General features: G+C 38.0%; 2 protein-coding genes across 3 annotated transcripts; one reads left to right on the top strand and one right to left on the bottom strand.

Annotated features, from left to right (window-relative positions):
* Positions 1-212: 212 nt before the first annotated feature.
* On the top strand, positions 213-20,766 carry loxl3a (lysyl oxidase-like 3a). Of its 2 annotated transcripts, XM_043258057.1 has the most exons (14): positions 213-529; positions 1,172-1,503; positions 1,724-1,887; positions 4,425-4,642; positions 10,453-10,645; positions 10,763-10,943; positions 11,023-11,177; positions 12,249-12,419; positions 14,888-15,047; positions 15,171-15,414; positions 18,290-18,405; positions 19,293-19,429; positions 19,857-19,968; positions 20,149-20,766. In XM_043258057.1, exons 2-14 carry the CDS (start codon positions 1,233-1,235, stop codon positions 20,220-20,222), a joined length of 2,196 nt encoding a protein of 731 aa, XP_043113992.1. In that variant the 5' UTR covers positions 213-529; positions 1,172-1,232; the 3' UTR covers positions 20,223-20,766. The 2 variants fall into 2 exon arrangements, with proteins under 2 accessions (XP_043113992.1, XP_043113994.1); XM_043258059.1 differs by lacking the exons at positions 213-529; positions 1,172-1,503; positions 1,724-1,887; ... (3 more) ...; positions 11,023-11,177; positions 12,249-12,419 and adding an exon at positions 13,211-14,103.
* A 539-nt stretch (positions 20,767-21,305) lies between these two features.
* On the bottom strand, positions 21,306-24,128 carry tubb4b (tubulin, beta 4B class IVb). The gene is made up of 4 exons (XM_043258061.1): positions 23,973-24,128; positions 22,911-23,019; positions 22,698-22,808; positions 21,306-22,510 (listed from the first exon to the last, which is right to left on the bottom strand). The coding sequence occupies exons 1-4, from the start codon at positions 24,027-24,029 to the stop codon at positions 21,450-21,452; spliced, it is 1,338 nt and encodes a 445-aa protein (XP_043113996.1). The 5' UTR covers positions 24,030-24,128; the 3' UTR covers positions 21,306-21,449.
* Between the last annotated feature and the right edge of the window lie 553 nt (positions 24,129-24,681).

The following is a 24,681-nucleotide window of genomic DNA, read 5'->3' as shown; positions in this document are numbered from 1 at the left end:
ACAGAATTTTTGCTGTCTAAAATTGGCGACCTTTAAACCGCTTACAAGTTCAGGAATGCCATGAATGCATGTGAAATAGAAAATACACATCTATAAAGGAGAGAGTGGAGAACTGCTCGATCATCCCTCCTACTCCGTGCACACGTGCTTCCTCAGAGAGTCTTTTTTTTTTAATGCAGATCTGCTAGAAATAGAGAGGACATGACGTGACATTTCCATTCAGTGACTCTGAGAGAGACCTCTGCATAAGGCCTGCCTCCTCGTAAACCTGTGAACCGGGCAGATACACGGCAGTCCCAGCTCAACCCCTGCAGCCTGCCAGCTCTTTCTCTCTCTCTCTCTCTCTCTCTCTCTCTCTCTCTCTCTCTCTCTCTCTCTCTCTCTCTCTCTATTTGCAGACAGCAGCAGCGTCCTGTGATTTCTCTTGATGCTCTGGACTTCCACCGACTGATCAAACTGTGATTAAATCTCAACTGAGCCCCACAGCCAATTGATTTGAAAGAAAAACTGTGCAAGATCCTGCATTCAAGTAAGTAGAGCATGGACACTATAAAAAGCATAAATAGCATTTATTCTAGAATTTCATTTTAAATGAGATATAGTAAACATTAAACCTCGCTTTATTTTGGACTTTCGGTTATAATTCGGTGAACATGACTCTGTTGAGAAGATATTTATACCGAGGAATGTTTAACTTTAGTAGCTCCAGAGTAAGATCCAACTTGTGGTCAGGAATTTGCTGAAATATGAAATATGCTCTCTACATATTGTCATTCTTGTGCACGTTTTAAGTTTCTAAGTATAGCATCAAATACTTGACAGTAAAATTCAGCTATTTCATTTCTTATAATACATAAATTCTGTATAAAAATGCATTAACAATCAATCTGTTATATTTCTCAATCTTACATATTTTAACACATGCTAATATTTAGAATTTATTTCATGTATTTCACACACACACACACACACACACACACACACACACACACACACACACACACACACACACACATATATATATATATATATATATATATATATATATATAAATCAGTTATATTTCCCATTCTTATACATTTTATACACATGATAATATTCACATTGAAAACTTAAGTATTTTATGCACATTTTAAAGCATTAAAATGAATGCATACTCTCTCCCTTTCAGTTTTTCTTGCTCTCATCATCTCTCACACTTTCAAGCCGTACTGAGAGGAAGATTGTGGGATATGTTGATTGCCATGGTGCTATGGGGTATCTGGCTGCCCTGCTGTCTCGGCCAGACCACCTCACCCTCTCAGGATGGAAAAATGAAGTTTCGCCTGTCAGGATACCCTCGCAAGCACAACGAAGGGAGAGTGGAGGTGTTTTACAATGGAGAGTGGGGCACTATCTGTGATGACGACTTCACCTTGGCCAACGCTCATGTTCTCTGCCGCCATCTAGGGTTTGTGGAGGCTCTGAGCTGGTCGCACAGTGCCAAGTATGGACCAGGCACCGGTGAGTCAAAAATGTGTCTTTTTAGCAAGTCATTTTGATTTTGTGTAGCAGGTGTTTTTCAGATGTGATAGTCAGCTTTCTCTACACGCTCTCAGAAAAGGTAGAAAACCTGTCATTGGGGACTGTACCTTTTAAAAGGAAACACCACAGTTTGTACCTGTTTCCTGAGAGCGTATGAGAGTCTTGTTGCAAGCTAACCTGGGCGATCAAAAATCTGCAGGTAAAATCTGGCTGGATAACGTCATGTGTGGAGGATCTGAAAACAGCATAGAGAAATGTGTGTCGCGTGGCTGGGGGAACAGTGACTGCACGCACCAGGAGGATGCAGGGGTGGTGTGTAAAGATGAGAGACTTCCAGGCTTTGCAGATTCCAACATCATTGAGGTAACTCATCTCTTTCATTCGATGCAATTCAACTGGTTCAGGAAAACAGAGGACAAATAAGATTGATGGCGTTTCAGAGAGTGCTGCAGTGATGACATATTTGGACGTTAGCGTCACCTTGGTTCTCTCAATAAATATTTTAATCATTGCAAAAAATAAGGTTCTGTGAGCAAAAAGGTTTATTATTTTTACCCATTTTGTTCATCATACAAAATCTTTATTCAATCATACAAAATCTTCATTCATCTTTACAAAAAAACGCAAATTTTTAAGCCTAAATTCAATTGTCTGCAGTTAAAAGCTAAATACTGGTAAGAATCACAATACTTTAACGTCACAACCATTCACCCCATGACAACTCTTTTCAATCTTGAGAAAATCTTGAATGTTTTGCATACAAGTTTTTGGGTTTGAGTAGTTCGTGACGTCCTGGTTACGAACACAATAAGGCTGTGAAAGTTAGTTTACCTGTGGTGTTAAATGTCCTCAAAAACCTCTTCAATCCCAGACACTTGTTAGTAACTGCCTTTTCAATACAAATATACAGTAAGCTTAAAAATATTCCATAGATGTATTTTATGTCAGATTAAAAAGTGAAAACATCTTGAGTTTGTGATAATCACAGACCTGATTTTAGGCATTTAACCCGAAAATCCATGAAAAAATTCCTACTGTGGAAGCGGAAGTGCTAAAATGCTTTTGGCCTACAAAAATAAGGCATCCTTGCAGCATTCTATTACACCAATAAATCATATTAACGTAGCAATGAAATCTGATTTAACAGAGTCTCTTGTATGTGCATTAAAGCTGATATAGAAGTGCGTATTAAAAAGCCTTTCAACCTGCATGCAGGAATCAAAAGCACATTTTTACTGTTTTTTATTAATGATGTTGTGTTTGCCTGTGTTTTTTCTTAAAACTATTGTTTCTCTTTTGCTTAAAAAAAGAGATGTGGAGCGATGCTAACAGATACAACATACTTGATTTTCTGTCCCTTTATTTACTATTTACTTATTTATATTGTAACATCTTGAAGAGATGTCCTGGATTAATAAGCAACCACCTTGAAAAACCCAGAATTGTATGACAAAATTTACTTTCTGTCACATATATGCACTCCTTTTATCTCTTCACCTGTTTTATCCCACTTCGTTTTTCATATTCTCTTCTATTTGACAGCCCCTTCCCTCTCTCATGTTCTCTCTCTCTTCCTCATCCACATGCAAAGAATGAAAGTCCACAGCCAATGTCACTCTGCTGCGACTGAAAGTCTTCCCTCTGTTGTAAATTAGTCTCTGATGACCTGCCTGCTTGCTGGAACCACACCAGAGAAAGAGAGACAGATGTAGAGATACGAGAGCTTGGAGAATTAGAGACTGAACAGCAGAAGTGAAGAGATGGAAGGGCTGAGTACGTGCAGAAGTGCCGTTGCTCAGTTTGTGTGCCAAATTTCTCTGTGTTCTTGTCCGGAAGGCAGAAGGAACACAGAGAACATGAGTGGGTGTCAGACGAACCTCTGGCAAACTCTGAAATTCGTGTTACGCTACAAAAACACTTCACAGTTTACTGGAATGGTGCAAATGACTGATTTCACATCCAAATTTATGAATGTTTTTCAAAACACAGACTGACAAGAAGAATGTTCTTTTCAAAGACCTTCCCAAAGTAATTATAATTTGCACTCTATTTGATTCAAAGCAATGCAATTTCGTTTGAAACCGAATGTCATTTGTTTTGTTTTTAGATGTCAGTTGGCTATAACTGCTAGTGTAGACGTGACATAAGCAAACACACACACACACACATGTTGGTATTTGTGGTTTACGTGGTTATCATTCTAACATTCTGATTTACTGCTTAGGAAACATTCCTTATTATCAATATTAAAAAACAGTTGCTGCTTAATATTTCTGTGGAAAATGTGATACATTTTTTAAGGATTCTTGGAAACATCTAAAGCTCAAAAGAACAGCATTTATTTGAAATAGAAATCAGATCTCATAAATGTCTTCACTGTAACTTATCTCTGACAAAAGAGCTCAAAGGTCCAATATATAAAAACAGAATCAAGAGCTTGTGCAGTAAGTTTTTTTTGGAAAGTGTTTACATGAGAAGGCCGACTGGTATAGATGTTTGCTACTTCTTTGCCTCGCAACTCCAAAATCAAATTTCAGTTGATGGTCTCATGGCAAAGTGCTCGGCAGACTTTGTGGACTGTTCTGGCCAGACATTTAGTGCTTGTGTAAATGGTGGAGAGAGTTTGTGTTTTAGCCAGTGCACAGTTATGGTGTGGTTTGGCCCTTAAAGATCCAAAACCCTCATGTGAGATGACTCGTGTCCTGCATGAGCCAAAGAGACAGGCTCGTTCATGAAAAACTCATGACTAGTTAAATACATCCAAGGCTTATTATGAACATCTGAAAAACATACTGGACTACTTATTCACTACAAACATGCATGCACATGAAAAACTGATAAAACTGATCTCAAAGCATGTATATGCCCTACATCTCTTCTGTTCTGCATATATGTTTTAGATGCAGGTGGATGAAAACCGAATGGAGAAGATCCGTCTGCGTCCGCTCTCTGGTGCCCATGCTGGCCGTATGCCTGTGACGGAGGGAGTGATAGAGGTGAAGTTTAAGGAAGGATGGGGTCACATCTGCAACACTGGCTGGAACACCAAGAACTCTCGAGTGGTGTGTGGCATGATGGGATTCCCTTCACAGAGAACTATGGGAAAGAAACCAAGCAGGTAAAGGATATTCAAAGAATACAAAGATCAGATCGAATGCTTGTCCAAAAAAACTCTTGATCCATATTTATCAAATGTTTTGAACAAAGTAATATCTTAGAATGTTACTGTTATTTTTCACAGTTTATACCATACTAAGGCAAAAATGTTCTTTGTACTTCCAATTAACAATGTTACACATATATTTCTGAATAGTTTTTAGGCTCAAATTTTTAATGGAATCTAACTAAATAAATCATGTAAAATTTGTAGTTTTTTTTTTACTTATGACACAACAAGTGTATTATTATTAGTGAAATGTACTCAACACGCTTTTAAAGGAATAGTTCACCCAAAAATGAAAATTCTGTCAACATTTGCTCACTCCAAGTAGTTTCAAACCTTTCTTTGAATTTCTTTGTTTGCCGAACTAATATATTTTGAAATATTTTGAGATAGTTTGTAACCAGGCTGTTTTGGGTCTCCATCAGTGTTGGGTAAGTTACTTTCAAAAAGTAATTACAATAATGTTCTCTTTAAATTACTTTACCAATGACTCTGTCTGAAAAAGTAACTTAATTACTCAATAAATAATGTAATTATTGTTTATTATAAGTAATGTTTGTGCGCAGGTGACTGCATATTTAGTTTCATACGGATACAGATTCAGATACGGGAAAGACTGTACCATGCTTTCATATGCATTAAATAATTAGATAATATTCATTTTCGATTATAATTAATTCATTTAAAATGTTTTTGATTTGAATAAATAGACACTTAGCTTTCAGATAAGGGAAAGACTGTACCTTGCTTTCATATGGATTACATAATCATATAATATTAATTTCTGATTTGATTTCATTTAAAGGTTTTCGATTTTGAATTTCATTCATTAAAAGGTAGACACAAAGCTTTCAGATAGGGGAAAGATTGTACCTCACTTTCATATGGATTACATAAAATTTACATTACATTTAAAAGTAGACACTTCAAGTTTTCATATACATAGTTTTTAGAACAAAAAAATTCAAACAGACCTGAGAGTGAGTAAATGATGACAGAAGTTTAATTTTTGGGTAAAATATTCCTTTACGTTGCTAATCAAAAGTCAGTGATTTCGAGTTAGGCTGTTTTGACTGAGTTATCTGACATGAATAAAAGACTATATACAGCTAAAGAGCTCAAGCAGGAAAAAAACCCTTCATACTGCATTGACATTAGCAATACTGGCCATTAAAAAAACAACCATGCCTCATTGTGTTAGTAGTTAGTTATCCACAACTAAACTATATGCTTTAACAACAGAAACTTTAACATAACAAATACGTTTTCAAATGTTAGTCATAACTGAACATTAAACACAAACAGATGTTTTTGTTCATTCAAATGCACATAAAAGAGCAGTTAATTTCAAAGTATCCCCTTCATATTCAGCCATATGCAAAGTATGCTGGAAACTTACAATCACTGCCAAAATAAAACTGAATAATTGAGCTAATTCTTTTAAATTAAATAGGTAGACTTCTTTCCTTAATTTTATCATCGTAATGAGTTCCACAATTCAAGTCTCATAACTGCTCAGGTTGCCTTAAAATAAGGAAAATGTGTCTCTTGGTTTTATTAGTGAAATGTTCTCAATATTTTCTTTATAACACTGAACCACATTTTTTAAAATAAAATATGCACCCTATTTTTAATTATCATGTTTAATTATTTTAGATGAAAATTACAAGACCCTTTTGTCTTTTTTTTTTTGTAGAAGAAGCATTTTTTCAGATTCAACTGGTCTTTTTTAGTGGATGTATGATATCAGTTCTCCTAAAGCTCACATAGATGTCTTCACATAGTAATTACAGGTTTTGTTCACCACTTTAGTAAACATGAGATCCACTAATGTTTGACAACCACAAATTGCCATATTACTTTTGAACGGAAAACCTTAAAAAAATATTTTCACAGAAAGAGTGCTTATGGTATCTTTCTTTATGTTACAAACCACTTGGCTTGATATTTTGTTACATAATGCAGTGGTATGTGGGACGATTTCAGGTATTTTACAACTTTGTATTTTACGGTTAAAGCCACTTTGTGATCACAACAGCCTTTTAAAAGCATCCTGGTCTGTTTGGAATTCCTCGAAGCTGAGTGTCTAATTTGTGGCCGACTGGCTTCCTCTAAATTATCGTTTGTCTGTGTGATCTAGACTATTTTGGATTCTTAGGTTCATGTTTTTATGCATATGTTATTTTATATTTACATTTTTAGTGTTTGCATTTCAACAAGAGCATAGAGATTTAAAATATCGTTTCAAATGCATTTTTGTCTTTTTGTACTGCAAAGACTTATGGATAGTTTTTCCGCAGATATTCAAAATCACAATCTCTCATACACTATTGAGAAGATGTATAGTTATGTGCATGACTTTTAAAAAGATGGAAAATGTCTCTATTTCATGAACTTCAGCCAATGAATCATTATAGATCATCATACACTTCCATGCTCCAGCCAAAAAGACTTTTGTAAGAATCTGCTCATGCAAGTCAGAATATGTAGTTATGAAACCTGGCAGCATATGTGAGTGCACACGCACAAATCTGTATAGATATATTAAGTGTCAGAGAAAAATCCATTATTGCAGACCCCAGTGTTTCGTGGGGTCATATAGGTGATGTTGTTCTGCTGGTCGTCCACACAGCAGTTTCTGTGCATTGGCACACGAACTGATGATGAATGTTTACAAAGCCCTAAAAAAAGTGAAATCAATCCCATATGTGGCCACTGGGCCGCTGGCCAACATGTTTTTAACTGTGTGAGGGATGTGGAAGTTTTAACATTGTGCTAGTGAAATATGTACCATATGGATTAGTGAGGCCCTGATGGGAATTTCATACTGAGCTGCTGTGTTTGTTTTCATCTCTCTGATTCATTCTGATTTAATATCATATGTACCAAATGTTATGTTCATTTGATCTGATCCTTCACTATTTTTTTACTGCAAATCAGGCTATAACCATCATATTATTTATACTGCTTCCAAACAGACCCTGATGCTTTTAAAAGGCTCTTTTAATTACAAAGTGGCTTTAATTGTTAAAATGCATACGTTTTACTTGAAATTACTACTTGGATCACTGCATTATAAAACTAAATATCAAGAAAGTAATATTTGGTATAAACAAAGATGGTATAAGCACAATTAGAAAAAAAAACAATTGAAAATGACAACAAACTGTTTTTAACTTGAAAATGAGGTAATATTTTATAACAACTGTTTTACAATAGAACTTTAAATGACCAAACAGCTAAACGTTTTTGACAGATTTTGCCATTTTGAATAAAAAAAATATAGGATGAATAATTTAAATGTTTCATGTAAAGAAGAATCAAGAATCATTTTACTGTTTTGCAGTTTTGACATGCGCATTATGCACAAATTTACAATTATTTATATGCTTTTTTAAAATAAAAATATTATTTGCCATTTTTGAACTGACTTATCAGTATTTAAACAAAAAGGCCAAACACTTAACAATGCCAAAGCAACTGCATAGAAACAAGTTAAATGCCACTCTGAACACCTTAGAGACAATGCTCTGGCAACCACCCACAATGCCCCAGCTTGTGGCAGCAGGTTTTTGATGATGCTATAATAAGGCTGAATCTGATTGCATTGCTTGGTTCTGCTTTGCTTGTTTGGCTTCTCTCCTCCATCTGCATTGGAACAATCATCCACATCTGAACTCCGAGACACTTACTCCGATTCACAGCAGATGGTGAATTGTAAGCAGTCTGTGACGAGACAGAAAAACAACCAAGCATTTGAGAATTCACGTGTTCATCCTGATTGTTTGAGAGAACGGCTATGGTTTCAACCAATGAGCTCTCTGCATGTGTATTAAACTCAATGAGTGACTCATACCTCCTTAGACATGAGCTCAAGTCTTCAGCATGCTGAAGTTAAGCTCCAAAAACACACTCCCACTGGCTGTTCTTCATTCTGACTGATGAAAAATCCTCTCTCGACAGAAGGCCATTTTATTTACACTTAATATCGCTTAATATTAAAGTCTACCAGCTGACTAAACACGAGTAATCTTCTGTGGATGAAAAAGATGCCTTTTATCTTTTCCATTGCTTTTAAATGATTGTGGGCTCAGACAATTTACTGAAAGGAAATATGTAAAATACTGTACTTCTCTTCATCTTTGTAATTATGACATTCATATCAGGTTCGTGCCATAAGTGCTTGGCTAAATACACTTCAGAAATAGCTCACTCTGCACATTCAGAAGACTGTGGATATCTTGCGCTTCTTCAGATGAGCAATTCATTTTGCAGTAAAATTGTTTGTTTGGTTACTTGGTTTTGTATTTTGTTATGCAATGACATCCAGATATTTGTAAGCATAAAAATACTTTTCGGGACCAATGTATATAGATTTTACTCTTCAATATTAAAATTTTTTTTGATAATGTAACTTAACCGATATCTTTGCTCTCGACTGAGTATTTAACACACAAGCACATGAGCGGAAACTATCCTCTTTCTCAGGAGAGTGTTAAACCTCAGTGACTCAACCTCATACAGCCACTCACTACAGTAATATTACTCCATACCAGATTTCTCATGGTCATGTCATTGCCTGCGTGAGAGTCTAGAACGTGTTATAAATCAGGCGAACCAATGTAAAAGACTGTAGCCTTTCATAAAGCAAATACTGCAGTGTGCACGCAATAGATGAATCTTTGGAAAACTGTCAAGAATATGTCTGGGTCATTTTTTATCAGATAATACTGAATTGTTTTTTATCAGATAATACCAGAAAATTTACTTTTAAATTAACAATGTTAAGAATGTTAATTAACATTATTATTAAATTTTAACATTTTTAATTACTGCAACATAAAATCTAACATCTCTCAGCATGGTAATATTAATTTTTTAAAACAATCCCTATATGTAACTATACAGGTGGAACTGGGGAAGGTGGAGGTTTCTAAAACACAACTGAAACGTCTACAGCAAACAATAGCTGAGTATTTGAATGCTGAGAAGCAAGATCATTGGTTACTAATGCAAAAGAAACCATTCAGCTGAGCCACATGAATAATGATATCAGTATTTCAGACTGAGTTAGACCTATCAGCCTGTGCAGCTATAGTTTCATGACAGAACTTTGTAGGTATGTATGTATGCACTAAATAATTTTTAAATAATAAATAACAGTTTTCTTAAAAATCATTTCAAATTGTTTCTGAAGGATTAAATGACACTGAAGACTAGAGTAATGATGCTGATTTTAGCATTGCATCACATAAATAGAGTACTTTTAAACGTTAAACTATATATTTAAACAGCAAAGAGTTATAATTGTAATAATATTTCTGTTTTTAATTTATTTTAGTCTGTTTTTAATCTACTTTAATTTAGTGATTTTTGAAATAAATGCAGCCTTCATAAGCATAAGAGACATCTTTCGAAAACACTGAAATATTATAATTATTCCAAACTTTTATTCTAAGGGTAAATTAAACAAGCTCTTCAATGGAAAAGCATCCTCAGCATGCCCTATTTGCTCACACTGAACCGGACACTACTTCTCGGCAAGCTGATGGAATGTAAAAAATCTGTCATGCTTTCTGTTTGGGTTTCTTTTCTGAGCACTGCAAAATTGTTTCAGAGACATCTTCTGGTGTATTATACCGTATGTGGTACATAATACATTGCTGTCATTGACATCATTCTTTTAGCAGAATTTCTTCCTATTGTTTTGGGATACAGCATTGGTACATGTTTTTGTTCAATTGATCAGTTGTGTTTCTGTTTAGTCTCCAGGCTGTGTATAGGATTCACTCAGTGGCCTGCACAGGAAATGAGGCCCATCTTTCAGCATGCTCTATGGAGTTCAGCAAGGCAAACTCTAGCGCCTCCTGTGCCGATGGAGGAGCTGCTGTAGTCAGCTGTGTGTCCGGGCCACAGTTTACACAGAGCAGAGCTCGTAGAGTCAAGCTGAATCCAATGGTGATCAGATAAATCTCAATTTAATAACGGATTTCCAATCATTAATATTTGTGATGGTAGTATAACAAAGCAGCTGCATTCTGGCTTCCATTGATCATGTTATTTCTAATTTTCCAGTCTCATGTGCGTCTGAAGGGTGGGGCGAAGACGGGTGAGGGTCGTGTGGAGGTCCTAAAGGGGAGTGAGTGGGGTACGGTCTGTGACGACCACTGGAACCTGCAGTCAGCCAGTGTAGTGTGTAGAGAGCTGGGCTTCGGCACTGCTAAAGAGGCTCTGACTGGAGCACGAATGGGCCAAGGTGGGCTTGTATTTTCAGCTAGTCATAGTTGATCCCTACAGACATGCTCCCCCAAACTGTTATCATCTCTTGTCCGTAGGTATGGGTCCAATCTACATGAATGAAGTTCAGTGTCGTGGTGAAGAGAAGAGCTTGTGGGACTGTCCTCATAAGAGCATCACTGCTGAAGACTGCAAACACATGGAGGATGCCTCCGTCATCTGCAACATCCCCTACATGGGCTTTGAGAAATCGGTCAGACACATACATGATGATTCTACTGCTGAAGTAAACCATAATGTGTTTGGAGAAAACAATTCCTCAAATTGGCTTTTGTTCAACATTTAACAATTAATATACTTGTTTGCTAATGTACTTTAACCAGAATTGTCTCTGATGAGTCCACACACAAAAAACCTTTAAGGCTCTCACCAAAGTGCCTTTATTGCAGCACATTCTCACTCCCAACTTGTCACAGTTTGGTCCGTGTAATCCTAAAATAAAGTGTTTCCAAATGTATACTTTATTTGGAGCACCTAACCTTAGATCTATCCTAAACCTACCCACTTCTGAACAATATAAAACATGTAACAGGCAAATATAAATGCAGTCGCAGGTATTCATTGCAATAACTGACCATAAACAAGCAGTATAAAAGCATTACAAACAAGTTGTGTTGCATTCCAAGTCTTGGAATATGAATTCTTTTTTATTAATTATGAGGGTAGTTGTATCTACCTGTTTTACCTTGTGCTTTATGGACAAATGGTAGGTTTAGGGGTATGGGTTGGGTTACGTGTTCATAAATGTGTAAATAGTGATAGAAATAAAACTGTTAACTACATAAAGAAATCACACCCTAACAAATATGCAATAATGGCAATATTATTACCTAATACATACTGTGATCATGACAATAAAATTCCCAGTATCTTTCACTTTGGCATATTGCTGTCAAGGGTTTCTTATTTTACGTTCAACATTGAAAATGACACTAAAGGGGTACACTTTGCATCAAAATCCGATGCCAAAGGGTCCCAAACAAGTTGGGAGTGAGAACATGTCATTGGCAATAAACGTAATGTGTAATGTGCATTTTTGCTCAGCTATGTAAACTAACAAGGCTGATACAAACTAAAGCATTGCACAACCAAAATCTATTTATTTAAAGTGAGCATGCTTTTATTTTATTATAGGTGATGTAATGCATGGTAAAGTCTAGTTCTCACAGCCCTAGATCAACACTGCTTATCAGGTTAATTGATCAAAGTCAAGGCGCTTAAGTCTTTTAATTCTTTCTCATGCTTGCTCTGTAACCCATCACAGATCCGCCTGACAGGGGGTCGAACACGGTTGGAAGGCAGGGTTGAGCTGCTGCTCTCTACAGGCAATGGGGTGAGGGACTGGGGTTTGGTCTGCGGGGATGGATGGACGTCTCGGGAGGCCATGGTAGTGTGCAGGCAGCTGGGGTTGGGACATGCCAGCAGTGGCCTGAGAGTAAGATGACTACTATAATATGACTATAATATGCAAGATATTCACGCACAGGTTGTGCAGACACCGCATCTCTAGCCCCATATGAAAATCGGTATTTCCGAAGGTCAGAGTTACAGAGACACAGAGCAATCAGAAGGTTAAGAAAGTCAAAGTAAAGAAATAGCTAGACAGACAGATAGACAATTTGTTGCAAGGATTTTTCGGAAAATTAGAAAATTATGTTTTTAGGCAGTTCCAACAGATCAAGTGGTGACAGCAAGTTTTGACACAGTTTTCAAGAGCAGAGCATGAATAATAAGTAGACAGAGACAGAATCTGCACGCTTTCCACATTTTCTGTGTTGATTATGTGGGCAAATCTGTAAAAATTAATTGCAGTTGATGTGTGTGTTTCTGCTGAACTTTCTGTGGTAGCAAATTCTGTGCAGACTTTGAATTCACAAGACAGCTGAATGAGCTTAGCATATGAACAGAAAAAGGTTGCTTTCTGAAAGGAGTAAAGGAAGGTAGGCTAATCCATGAGAAATATTGTATGTCATGTAATTAGGCATGAAAGTTATTGTTTACGTATCTGTTAGCAGTGACAAGGTTTTAATTTCATCTAATTACAGGTACTTCATCTTTTGAATCTGATACATGTAATCAGTTATTACCCAGCTCTGTACAGTTTGCCACGGCTAAAATACACTGCAAACAATTATTTCTGTAAAAAAAATTCCCATTACAAATATCTAAACAATCTTAAATGAAGATGTATTTTTTTTACTTAAAATGTGAACAGACATTAATGATAATAAGTCCTGTTTTCTTCAAATGTATAAAAATGTAACTTTTCTGCCAAAAAAACTAACTTTTAAAGAGATAGTCATAGTATGTTAAAGCATAGTAATAAACTCTACAAATACTAATTTATGTCTAAACCAGAGGGAAATGGACCAGGGAAACTGCTAAATCATGTAGAGAAGGACTTGAGCAGGAAAACAGTAATCAGGAAAGGGTGAAATATTTTGGCAAACAAATGTTAATAGTGGTACCATATCACCTACCTGAAGTTAAATGATGAGAACAAACACAAATGTTGGCAAGACTCTTGGCTTGGAAATCCTGGTTCAGTTTGGCCAACGTCAAATGCCTTCTTTCCTTACATTTTACACTGTTCTCTTGATTTGTTACAGCTTCTGACAGTCTAGTAGAACTCCAGATGGTTTTTTTTTTGGTCCGACTGATTAGTAAAGCCCAAAACAAAACAATAATTGACCGTTTTAAGCAGCAATAATTAGCAAAATTTACAAGTTCTTTTTTGTTCAGTGCTGCTAATATGACTGACTTGACGTGTCATGAAAACCCTATACATTTTCAAACCTGTGTGAATGAGGCACAATGCTAACATCTCTTATTCCTGCAATACATGATCACAATGATCACAATAATCGACTAAAATGACTACTTGATAGCATTAGCATACCTGGTTAGCACTGTATTTAGCCTACTTTGCATGCTAAGCCCTTGCAGTGGGGGTCTGTCTGCAGATCCGTATAGTGGGGGGCAGGACGGATCACGAGGGGCGCGTGGAGGTTCAGGTCAAGTCCAGGTGGGGAACTGTATGCAGTGACAATTGGACAACAAGAGAAGCCATGGTGGCGTGCAGACAGTTAGGCCTCAGATTCTGCCTGCATGCTATCACTGTGAGTAAGAAATGTGCTATGGGACTGGCTAATCAACCACTGAAGATTGATTGGTTGCGAAATCCCATGTTAGCCTAAAATGTGAGTTATTAGGACAAATATGATTTAAAAAAAATAGTATAATTCAGAAAAATACTTTAAACTGATCAAAGGTGGCAGTAAAAGCAATTGTAATGTCACAAAAGATTTGTACCGATTTGTATCACAGGAATAAATTATATTTTAAAAATTAATAATATTATAATATTATAAATATACTATTATTATATATTTCAGATGTAATAGCATTTCAAAATATTACAGTTTATTTGGCAATTGTTTAACATGAGACTTTCTTTTTTTTTCAAAAGCACAAAAAAACCTCACAAACCCCAAACATCTGAACAATGTAGAACATAAAAAAATATATATTTATCAGTCGTCAAACTGTATATTTTCTGTACTTCATGAATGTAATTTCAAACCTTTTCAGATTTTGTTTCCTGTTCTAGTTTTATGTGCAAAGATGAACAACTAATCTATTCTTATACTTATACTTAATTGTAAACATTGTTGCTTAAAATATGAAAACCAGCAACACTCAGTCAATAGTGTAAATTTGGGGTAAGACTATCTGTTTTTTTGACCAACAGAAGTATTTGCCATTATTTTTGCTATTCCGATTCACATTTCATTACCTTCTGCTGCTGACACCACTATACTTTGTATCGTGTTTCTTGTTTTATCTGTGTTCAGCAATTTACTGCGTTCATTCATCTGCTGATGAGCTCTCCTCTGTGTAAAGGAAACATGGTACTGGGACAGCAGTAATGTGACGGAGATGCTTCTGAGCGGAGTGAAGTGTAAAGGAGATGAGATGACTCTGACCGACTGTCAGCATCATTCAGTGGTCAGCTGCAAAAGAGCGGGAGCGCAGTTCTCTGCCGGCGTCATTTGCTCACACAGTAAGTCATATGCAAGTCTATATAAAACAAAAGTTTGCTAGCAAGAGAAGGGGTAAAGCAATAGCTAATGTTATTCAGTCATATTTGCGTGTGATATTGGTCCCTTTCTCCCACAATCCCTAGCGGCTTCAGACCTTGTGTTGAACGCTCCACTGGTGGAGCAGACGGTTTACATCGAGGACCGACCTTTGCACTTGCTGTACTGCGCAGCAGAGGAGAACTGCCTGGCAAAATCAGCTGCTCAAGCCAGCTGGCCGTATGGTCACCGTCGCCTGCTGCGCTTCTCCTCAGAGATACACAACATCGGCAAGACTGACTTCCGGCCACGGCTCGGACGACACTCCTGGGTGTGGCACGAATGCCACAGGTAGGGCCTCATTATTAGATCTTGCAGACATCAGTGAGCCCACTCTAGCATATGTAGTGCATGTCCAACAACATACGCAAGTATACAAACACTCATTTAACATGAGGGGAAATTCAGTCACCAGAAGTAAAAGCTAAATTCAGGCTATAAAGTAGTTATGCCACAGTCACAGGACTTCAACTTTAACACTGCTTTGCTCTTTAAATCTTTATTTAGAAAACAATTTTCCTGAAAGTATGATATAATAGTTTGCAAATGGATGTCTATTAAAAAAATATGTTTATTAGCAGAACTTTTATTTAATATTTATTTTCATTTATCCATCTTGGATCCTATGATCATTGTTAATTCATGGGGTCTAATGCATGGACTACTGTCAATGTGTTCTCAGCATTGCCACAAGGGACATGTCATGGCAAGTAATTTAAAGATAAGCAAATTATTAAACTGTTGACTTCCAATTTAATGCCATAGACATTTAGAAATAACTGCTCTTGTTCACCCAAAACGAAAATTCTGTCATTTATTGCTCATCCTCATGTCGTTCCAAACCCGTAAGACCATTTTTTTTATCTTCAGCACACATTTTTGATTAAATCTTTGAGCTTTCTGATCCTCCGTAGACAGCATCGTAACTACCATGTTCAAGGCCCACAAAGGTAGTAAGGACATTGTTAAAAAAGCCCATGTGACACCAGTGCTTGAACCATGATTCTATAAAGTCTTTTTTTTGCGTATCATAAAATATAATCAAAAATAACTTTATTCAACAACTCTTGCGTGTTAGTCTCCACTGTGCGTTTATGAGAGTATCTCAATGCAAGTGTTTGATGCTTCTGACACAGGAGCTGACCTTCATAGCTGTGCTATGGTCATAGTACTGCAGTGAACATGGAAGAGAATAAATTGAAGCACTGATGTCACATGGACTTAAACATATCAGTTGTGCTGCCGTCTGTGAAGGTTCAGAGAGGATTTTATCATATGTGTTCAAAAGATGAAGGAAGGCCTTACAGCCTTGGAACAACATGGGGGTGAGTAATAAAAAACAAACTATTCATTTTTGGGTGAACTATCCCTTTGAATATGTTTCAATGCACTGGCCAAACATTCATGTCTGGATTTGTGTGATTGTAAGAGTATGTTTCAGGCCTAAGCATGACAGCATCAAGACTTGAACTCAGACTGAAATATGCACAAATAGATTCATGTGCACTTATGCTAATGTTGTTCGCAGAGAGCACTTAAAACTGTTTGCTTGTTTTGAACACGGATCTTTCAACTGTGTTTTTCTTTTGAGCGTCTGGCAGCCTCGCTGAATCTCGTTTCGCTCAGTTCTGATCCAGCTGCAGCCCCAAGGACCCATATGGCTTTACTAACACTGAGCTCTCGTGGTCATGTCGGCTGAACATCTGATTTCCAAAGGTCATAAACTGATATAAATTTCTTTCTACAAACCGGAGCAGAGGCTTTCAAGACCCTGGACATCCTACAGGGTGAATGAAAGTTCATGCTGGCGCTCTCTGCTTTAAATGAACACAGGTGTGCGGACATGATCCAGGGCTGGTTCTATCAGTCTAACAGTGGTTTCTGTTTGTCATGGTTCTAACTATCTAAGATCTAACTGCACAGAGGCAAAGCGTGGGCTAAGTGTTTTACATTTTCGTATTTTTATAATTTCTGCTTTCTGCATTAAATTCTATGGCAGCCCTTAAAACTGACATTTAAAATTATTAAAATGTTTACTCTTATTGAGAATCATTTTGGACCAAAAAGCCTGGTGACAAACATGTTACAATTTCCACATACATATCATTAAAATTAAATTTTCCTCTGATAGTGGAAGCGCCACCTACTGGCCAACGCTTATAAAACATACTCAAAATTGTTTTGTTTTATGACCTGATAGCATGCTTGCTTGCTCCATATTGCTATAGAATATGATGATTAATAATTATTTATTACATTTATCATATTACCTATTATAATATATATATAATTAGAACCTTAACCTGTCATGGCTATATATCTAGAATTCAAACTTTTTCATCATTTACTCAACCTCTTGTTATTCTGGGGAACAAAAACTAGATATTTTAAAAAGAAATCCTTTCAAACATTTAAACTTACCAGTGAATTTAAAGTGAATTAAACAGATTTGTGAACCAAATGAACCAACTTACATAATCTGTTCTCTGATTGGCTCTTGTGTTCGATTTGAACTGCCCACGATACGCTTCTTCAAAATGTCTACTTTTGGGATCCAAAGAAAAAAGAAAAGCATAAAGATTTAAAATGGCAAGAAGGTGAGAAGGTGAATAATCACAGAAATTTGCTTTTTGTGTTAACTATCCCCTTATATTAGTAGTAAACTATTTTTTCCCAGTTAGAGAATATTTTGTGATGATTAATGAGTAAGTGCAGCTTTGAATAGACTCCATTAACTCTTGGTGGTGGTCTGTGTTTACACTGCAAGCTTCCTAGCAGACATTAGGTTTCCCAATGCCTTTGCCTGACACAGTGATGATGAGGAAACCTGTTATGTGCTCAGGCTAAAAGGACGCACAACGGCTGGGTTTGGGACAGAGGCCAGTGACTGAGAAGCTAGTGTTTACTCTATGGCTTCAGCTCCCTCTTACAGGCCTACAGCACTGAATCTGCTCTCCAAGGCAGTTTAAATCTTTTTGTGTATGAAAACGGCAGATTTGTAGTTTGCTGTATTTAGGATTCAGAGTCGCTTAATGTTTTTGTATTGCAAGCTGATACTGATTAAAAAGTGATATTTTGTATAGCCAGTAACATTTTAACGATATCTTGTGGTTTTTGGATGGTTTACCCCTGTTAGATTTCAGCAGACTGTGTTTATAACCTTCAGGCACTATCATAGTATGGATATCTTCACCTATTATGACCTGCTGTCTTTAAATGGGACCAAAGTGGCAGACGGACATAAAGCCAGCTTCTGCTTAGAGGACACTGAGTGCCATGAAGGTAAGACAGAGGTCAAAGGTCATATGCGGGACGTGTCTGTATAATGAAAATCAACCCAACCTCCAACCTATTATGGTAAATTTATACTACTTAAATGCCCTAACTGAACTATGGCCTGAATCTGAGTCTTGTTTTTTTTTGATGTATATGTGCCCTTTAACTATTTTAGAGTAACATCATGCCAGGTCAGTTTATCCACTAGGTGTCCCTAAACATCTAGGTATAGAAATGTATTAGTATTAATGTCACATTACTGTAGCCATTACTGTAAAACCTGCTCTGTCATCTGTGTGTTTTTTTAATAGTTTTAATTAAAAATAAACATTAAATGCAATATTCTTAGCTGATCTAAGCAGGTTTAGGTATTCTTCAGTTATCTGAGAAATATTCTAAAACAGTATAGTTCTAAACTAAGTTCTAAACTTTCTACAGCGTATATTTTTATGGAATGATGTTTCTGCCGCTAAATAAAAAATAACTTTTTATCTCATAATTAATTTTGTGAGATCTGGCTTTTTTTCCGGAATTGCTGTGAGAAATAGGGGAAGCCCATTTCCTGCAATGAATAAAAAGCTTTCAATTCAGAAAATTTTCTCTGAATTGCTTGCTATAAACTAAAGTGTTTTTTTTTTTTACTTAATATTGCTAGTTTAAACCATGCAATCCTGAGATTGCATGGTTTTTATTTAATCACAGAAACTTTTAAATCTCGCAATTGCATGAAAATGTAAGAATTGTGAGAAATTGCCATTAACAGGTTTTCCATTTCGCTTCTTGTATTTGAAAGTGCCACATTTTCAAAAAAACACCTTAGATTAGTTCATGGTGTTCCTGATCAAGGAATGCTGGCTTGTGTCTCCACTGAGGTGTTTCTTATCTTGTTCCAGGTGTTTCAAAACACTATGAGTGTGCCAACTTTGGTGAGCAGGGCATCACCGTGGGCTGCTGGGACTTGTACAGACATGATATTGACTGCCAGTGGATTGATATCACAGATGTTAAACCAGGAAACTACATTCTTCAGGTATTCATTTGGGATGCTATGTTGCAGAAAGCGTAACCTTGGTAAAAATGTATTTCTGAGCACATTGATGGAGCAGACTTTGGTCCCGTAGGACCCCATTGTCTGGGCTTTTCAGCAAAGTCAAACGGTTGTCAAAGAGCTGTTGCAGTTCTGCTCTCTAGTGGTGGAGATGTGTCACAGCGCTCACCATCCTGTCCAGGAATGCAAGGGTTAGAAGAATAATAGGATTTGGTTTGATTAATGATGTAGTAAACCTTAAGTACACAGAGGGAGGGCATAGGGTTTACTGGGAAAGACCCTCCCAGATTAGGATTTACTAAAAAGACCACATTTGTCCACATGCTTATGCTCTGTTAGCTAGATTAGGTTTGATTGCAATTATACAACCAGGATTTCTAGTATGTCTCTTCTTTCTCCTCTTTCTTAGGTCGTAATAAACCCCAACTTTGAGGTAGCTGAGAGCGACTTCACCAACAATGCTATGCGGTGCAACTGCAAATACGATGGCAACCGTGTCTGGTTGCATAAATGTCATCTTGGTGAGACGGGCTGTTGTTCGCTGGGTCTTTCAGACCTGCCTGATCCTATTAAACATTTGATGGGAATGAAATGACATGCTTGCTTAATCAGATATTTTAGATGAGCACCAAATGAAACTGTTTCTTTACCTTCAGTTTTCTTGTTGGTTTCAGCCTAATTTGTATTATTTGTTCTTCCAGGAGATTCGTTCAGCGAGGAGGCTGAGAAAGAGTTTGAACATTATCCTGGGCAGCTCAACAACAGGATCTCTTAACATTTTTGCAAATGAACCCAGGGAACCCAGGAACTGCAAAAACCACACGACTCTTGACAAAAAGAAATTTTAATCACTTAATTTTTTCTCTTTTGATTCCATTGCTACTGCGGTCCAATCAGATGTTGTCATGCTGAGTTTACTTTAAGATTAGGTCATCAGACATTATCATGTAGCCAAGGGCTTTAGAGACAGAACAGAGCTGTGATTGTGGCCTGGGCTTTTGTCCATGCAAATGTACGTGGTTGGTTTAGAGGAAGACAATAGCTATACACTTCCTCTTGTACAAACACCTCAGAGCAGACGTTCACGTGAAACACGTTTCCTTTAATGAATTTTAAACATGTATCAGGGAATTATAAAAGATGCTTTGTATGGGTTTATAGACCGATTGCTGATGGAATTGAAGACTTGTACTTCATCACAGTACATGCATTTATGTGTATGCCCATGCAGGATTTGCGTGTGCCTTGTGTATATTTGTAGATTTCTGGAATGTCCTATAATCATGTTTGTAAAATATAGAAATCTGCACTTTTAAAAACCTTTGTGTCACTTGAATCTACAAATCTAAAAAATAAAATAAGCTTCTGGGCAATTCAAGTTAGGATAACTAGTAAATACTGCTAAAAACCTGAGCGTTCTGGCATTCAAAAACAAAAACCACCTTCTAGTCATGTGAGAAGTGGGATGCCAAAGTCACCAATTCTGAATTGAGCATTTGTACTAGGAAAACTTTCCACATGAATCCGGTTATTATAAACCCCTCTGAATGTTTGTAACATTCAGTTATAGGCAATTTAAATTCATTTTATTCATAACTCAGGGTACGTAATCCTGGAAATCATTTCTGAAAGAGTCAATGCCAACCCTGATCAAACATACCTGAACCAACCAATTAGGATCTGAAAAGACAATTAACAGAGCAGGGTTACACCTGAAATCTTTAGGAGAGCAGATCTCCAGGAATGGGCACCGCTGGCTAACTTGAGCTTGCAAGAAATGCAGCCCCCACTATTTTAGGTTTGTTAAACTACGTATCTGAACCCAAAAATCTTTGAATAAGACAACACTAGTAAACCATTCAGGTTCTTATATTTGTTTTATTAACATTAACAGGTACAACTGAAGGTTTTAAGTGACAGGAAATGCAGTAAGAAAAAAAAAAAATTGTGACAAGACTTGAAATAGGAAAAAAGACATGGAACACAAGACAGAATGGTTAATTTAAGCAAGCTCCTCTTCGCCCTCTTCCTCAAACTCTCCTTCCTCCTCAGCAGTGGCATCCTGGTACTGCTGGTACTCGGACACCAGGTCGTTCATGTTGCTCTCGGCCTCGGTGAACTCCATCTCATCCATGCCCTCTCCTGTGTACCAATGCAGGAAAGCCTTGCGCCTGAACATGGCCGTGAACTGCTCGGAGATCCTCTTGAACAGCTCCTGGATGGCAGTGCTGTTGCCGATGAAGGTGGCGGCCATTTTGAGCCCACGAGGTGGAATGTCGCAGACGGCGGTCTTGACGTTGTTGGGGATCCATTCGACGAAGTAGCTGCTGTTCTTGTTCTGAACGTTGAGCATCTGCTCGTCCACCTCCTTCATGGACATCCGGCCACGGAAGACGGCAGCGACGGTCAGGTAGCGGCCGTGGCGCGGGTCGCAGGCGGCCATCATGTTCTTGGCGTCGAACATCTGCTGGGTGAGTTCGGGAACGGTCAGTGCACGGTACTGCTGGCTGCCCCTGCTGGTCAGAGGAGCGAAGCCGGGCATGAAGAAGTGCAGACGAGGGAAGGGAACCATGTTCACTGCCAGTTTACGGAGATCGGCGTTCAACTGGCCAGGGAACCTCAAGCAGGTGGTGACTCCGCTCATGGTGGCGGAGACGAGGTGGTTGAGGTCACCGTACGTAGGTGTTGTGAGTTTGAGGGTGCGGAAGCAGATGTCGTAAAGGGCTTCGTTGTCGATGCAGTAGGTTTCGTCTGTGTTCTCAACCAACTGATGGACAGACAGTGTGGCGTTGTAGGGCTCGACCACGGTGTCTGAGACTTTAGGGGAGGGCACCACGCTGAAGGTGTTCATGATACGGTCAGGATACTCCTCGCGGATTTTGCTAATGAGGAGGGTGCCCATACCGGACCCTGTGCCTCCGCCCAAGGAGTGAGTGAGCTGGAAGCCCTGCAGACAGTCACAGCTCTCCGCCTCTTTTCGAACCACATCCAAAACGGAGTCAACCAGCTCAGCTCCTTCGGTGTAGTGGCCCTTAGCCCAGTTGTTTCCAGCACCGCTCTGGCCTATCAACAAAAACGGTTGCGAGCTTAGTTACATCTATGCAAAAGGGGACTAGATCCATATCAGGTCACAATCTGCCATTCAAATTTTGTTCCAAGCCAGTGCGGGATCGATTCTTTCTAAATCAAAGGTCCCAATATGCCCCAATCAACAGTCAAACTTAGCCTACGGGTGCATATTACAACTTACCAAAAACAAAGTTATCGGGCCTGAAGATCTGACCAAATGGACCGGATCTCACAGAGTCCATCGTACCGGGCTCCAAGTCCACCAGCACAGCACGTGGAACATACTTGCCACCTTAAAACAAAAAGCACAATTTTAAAGCAAACCAAAAGCTAATGTGCTTGTGTAGGTTGTAATGTGAGGTGACCTTATGAAAAACATCGGATTACCACTTACCTGTGGCTTCATTATAATAAACATTAATTCTGTCCAGCTGAAGGTCACTGTCGCCATGGTAACTGCCTGTCGGGTCAATTCCATGCTCGTCACTAATGACTTCCCAGAACTAAAACGAGATTCAAGAAGATTTAGGATTTAAGACGTTTTGGACCAAAAATGTATAAAATGTAGTTACATTTTAATAAGGTATACAAGTGATCAAAATTAGGGTAATCCATTATTGAATGGCCAGCGCTTCCCGTTACTCGCGCTCCAGACTTGTAAAATGGAGTTTGCCAAGTCACCGGGGCCATTTTACGCCACCCTGGAGCTTAAAGAAACAGCGCAGGCGTAGCGCCATTAACTTCGCAAATATTAGCCTCAATTATTTCTCAGTGGTGCACATTGATTTAAATCCCGTCTCTGCGCGGGGCCAAGAACGGCGTTTGCGTCATGATATTAGCGTTCCCGCACTTTTCCATGAGCTGAACCAGATACAACCGGCCACATTACGACACGTGATTCTTCCAAGAGAATCGAGTCGTTCGAGCGGTTCGTGATTCGCTTGCGCCGCCACTCCCTACAGTCGGGCGACATTTGTGGAGCAGCGAAAATTCGATCAATTCGGCTCTACCAAATCATCATAAAGAACCGATTCTCCTGAGATTCGGATACTACGCCGGTTCGGCGCGGCCAACACCCTAAAACTAACGCATTGTTTCACCATTACTTCATTCAAATAGCTCTGATTTCTCACAAAATAGACGTGGTTTTTAAAATAACCAAGTCCGTTTTCGTCCGTTTTTAACATGAGCATTTAAAAAAAATAAGATCTTATTTAAAAACTTGTTGCGTGTGAGATTAATCCAGGACCATATTTAGACCACAGTAACGCTTTTAAATTGGAGAAAATTTAAGAGAAATAACCAGAATCTGAATCAGCACAGCATAGAAAGCGTATATATCAAATAAATCGCTTAAACTAAGACGAATTGCTGTTCTAAACGACGCGGACTAGTCATTTTTTTAACCCAATTATTATTTAAGACTACGATTAAAATATATATATTCAGTTCTTACCTTAGCACCAATCTGGTTGCCGCACTGTCCAGCTTGTAAATGCACAATCTCCCTCATTGTTGATTTATTTGCTTGCTTGCTTGCTTGCTTAACACAAAATGTAACTGAAACAACCCCTTCTAACTCAAAACCCTCGACAATGAGGTCGTAATATGAGATGTGCTCCTACTTATTCAGTCTGGAGAAATCACCTACATTTCCTTCATTCTCATTGGCTGCTGTACGCCTTCTCCAGCATTCTCATTGGCTCGCTTGCGTGGTCGTTGTTATGATTGGTTCGTACGAGCGCTTGCGTCACTAGAAAGCTATTGGCCGAAAGCGCGGTCGTAACGGCTCTCGACATTCAAAACGCTTATCTAAAAAAAATCAAACGTTTTTGTGATATAGGAGGGGTTGCAAGGGATATATTTTCCAAAACGTAGTGTCTTGTAAATAGTCAAATCAGGGCCGATGTTATTTTGACAATTTAACCTTACTATTTGCTCCCCATTCACCATACCGTCAAGGTAAAGATAGTTATTTTATATGGCGGAAATAAAGACATAAATTAGGTTTAAAGCTCATCTATGAAGGTTGTATAAAAGTGATCATACACAGTACAGTCGATGGGCATTTAGTGCTGTGCATATGGGTGTCCTGAAAATAAATCTTTAAAGATTATACAAGCAATATGCCTAGAATTGTGCATATATCTCTCACATCCACCTTT

Source organism: Puntigrus tetrazona, chromosome 14 (genome assembly GCF_018831695.1).
Source record: "Puntigrus tetrazona isolate hp1 chromosome 14, ASM1883169v1, whole genome shotgun sequence".
NCBI classification, from domain to species: Eukaryota; Metazoa; Chordata; class Actinopteri; order Cypriniformes; family Cyprinidae; genus Puntigrus; species Puntigrus tetrazona.
The sequence above is the reverse complement of the archived record's forward strand: the minus strand, read 5'-3'. Positions and strand labels throughout refer to the sequence as shown.

Coding starts and splice junctions, on each gene's coding strand:
- loxl3a (XM_043258057.1), top strand. CDS start 1,233: ATGTTGATTGCCATGGTGCTATGGGGTATCTGGCTGCCCTGCTGTCTC. Junction 1,504..1,723: donor CAAGTATGGACCAGGCACCG/GTGAGTCAAAAA, acceptor AAAAATCTGCAG/GTAAAATCTGGCTGGATAAC. Junction 15,415..18,289: donor GTGTGGCACGAATGCCACAG/GTAGGGCCTCAT, acceptor TATAACCTTCAG/GCACTATCATAGTATGGATA.
- tubb4b (XM_043258061.1), bottom strand. CDS start 24,029: ATGAGGGAGATTGTGCATTTACAAGCTGGACAGTGCGGCAACCAGATT. Junction 23,020..23,972: donor GCAACCAGATTGGTGCTAAG/GTAAGAACTGAA, acceptor ATCTCGTTTTAG/TTCTGGGAAGTCATTAGTGA. Junction 22,809..22,910: donor TTATTATAATGAAGCCACAG/GTAAGTGGTAAT, acceptor TTTTGTTTTAAG/GTGGCAAGTATGTTCCACGT.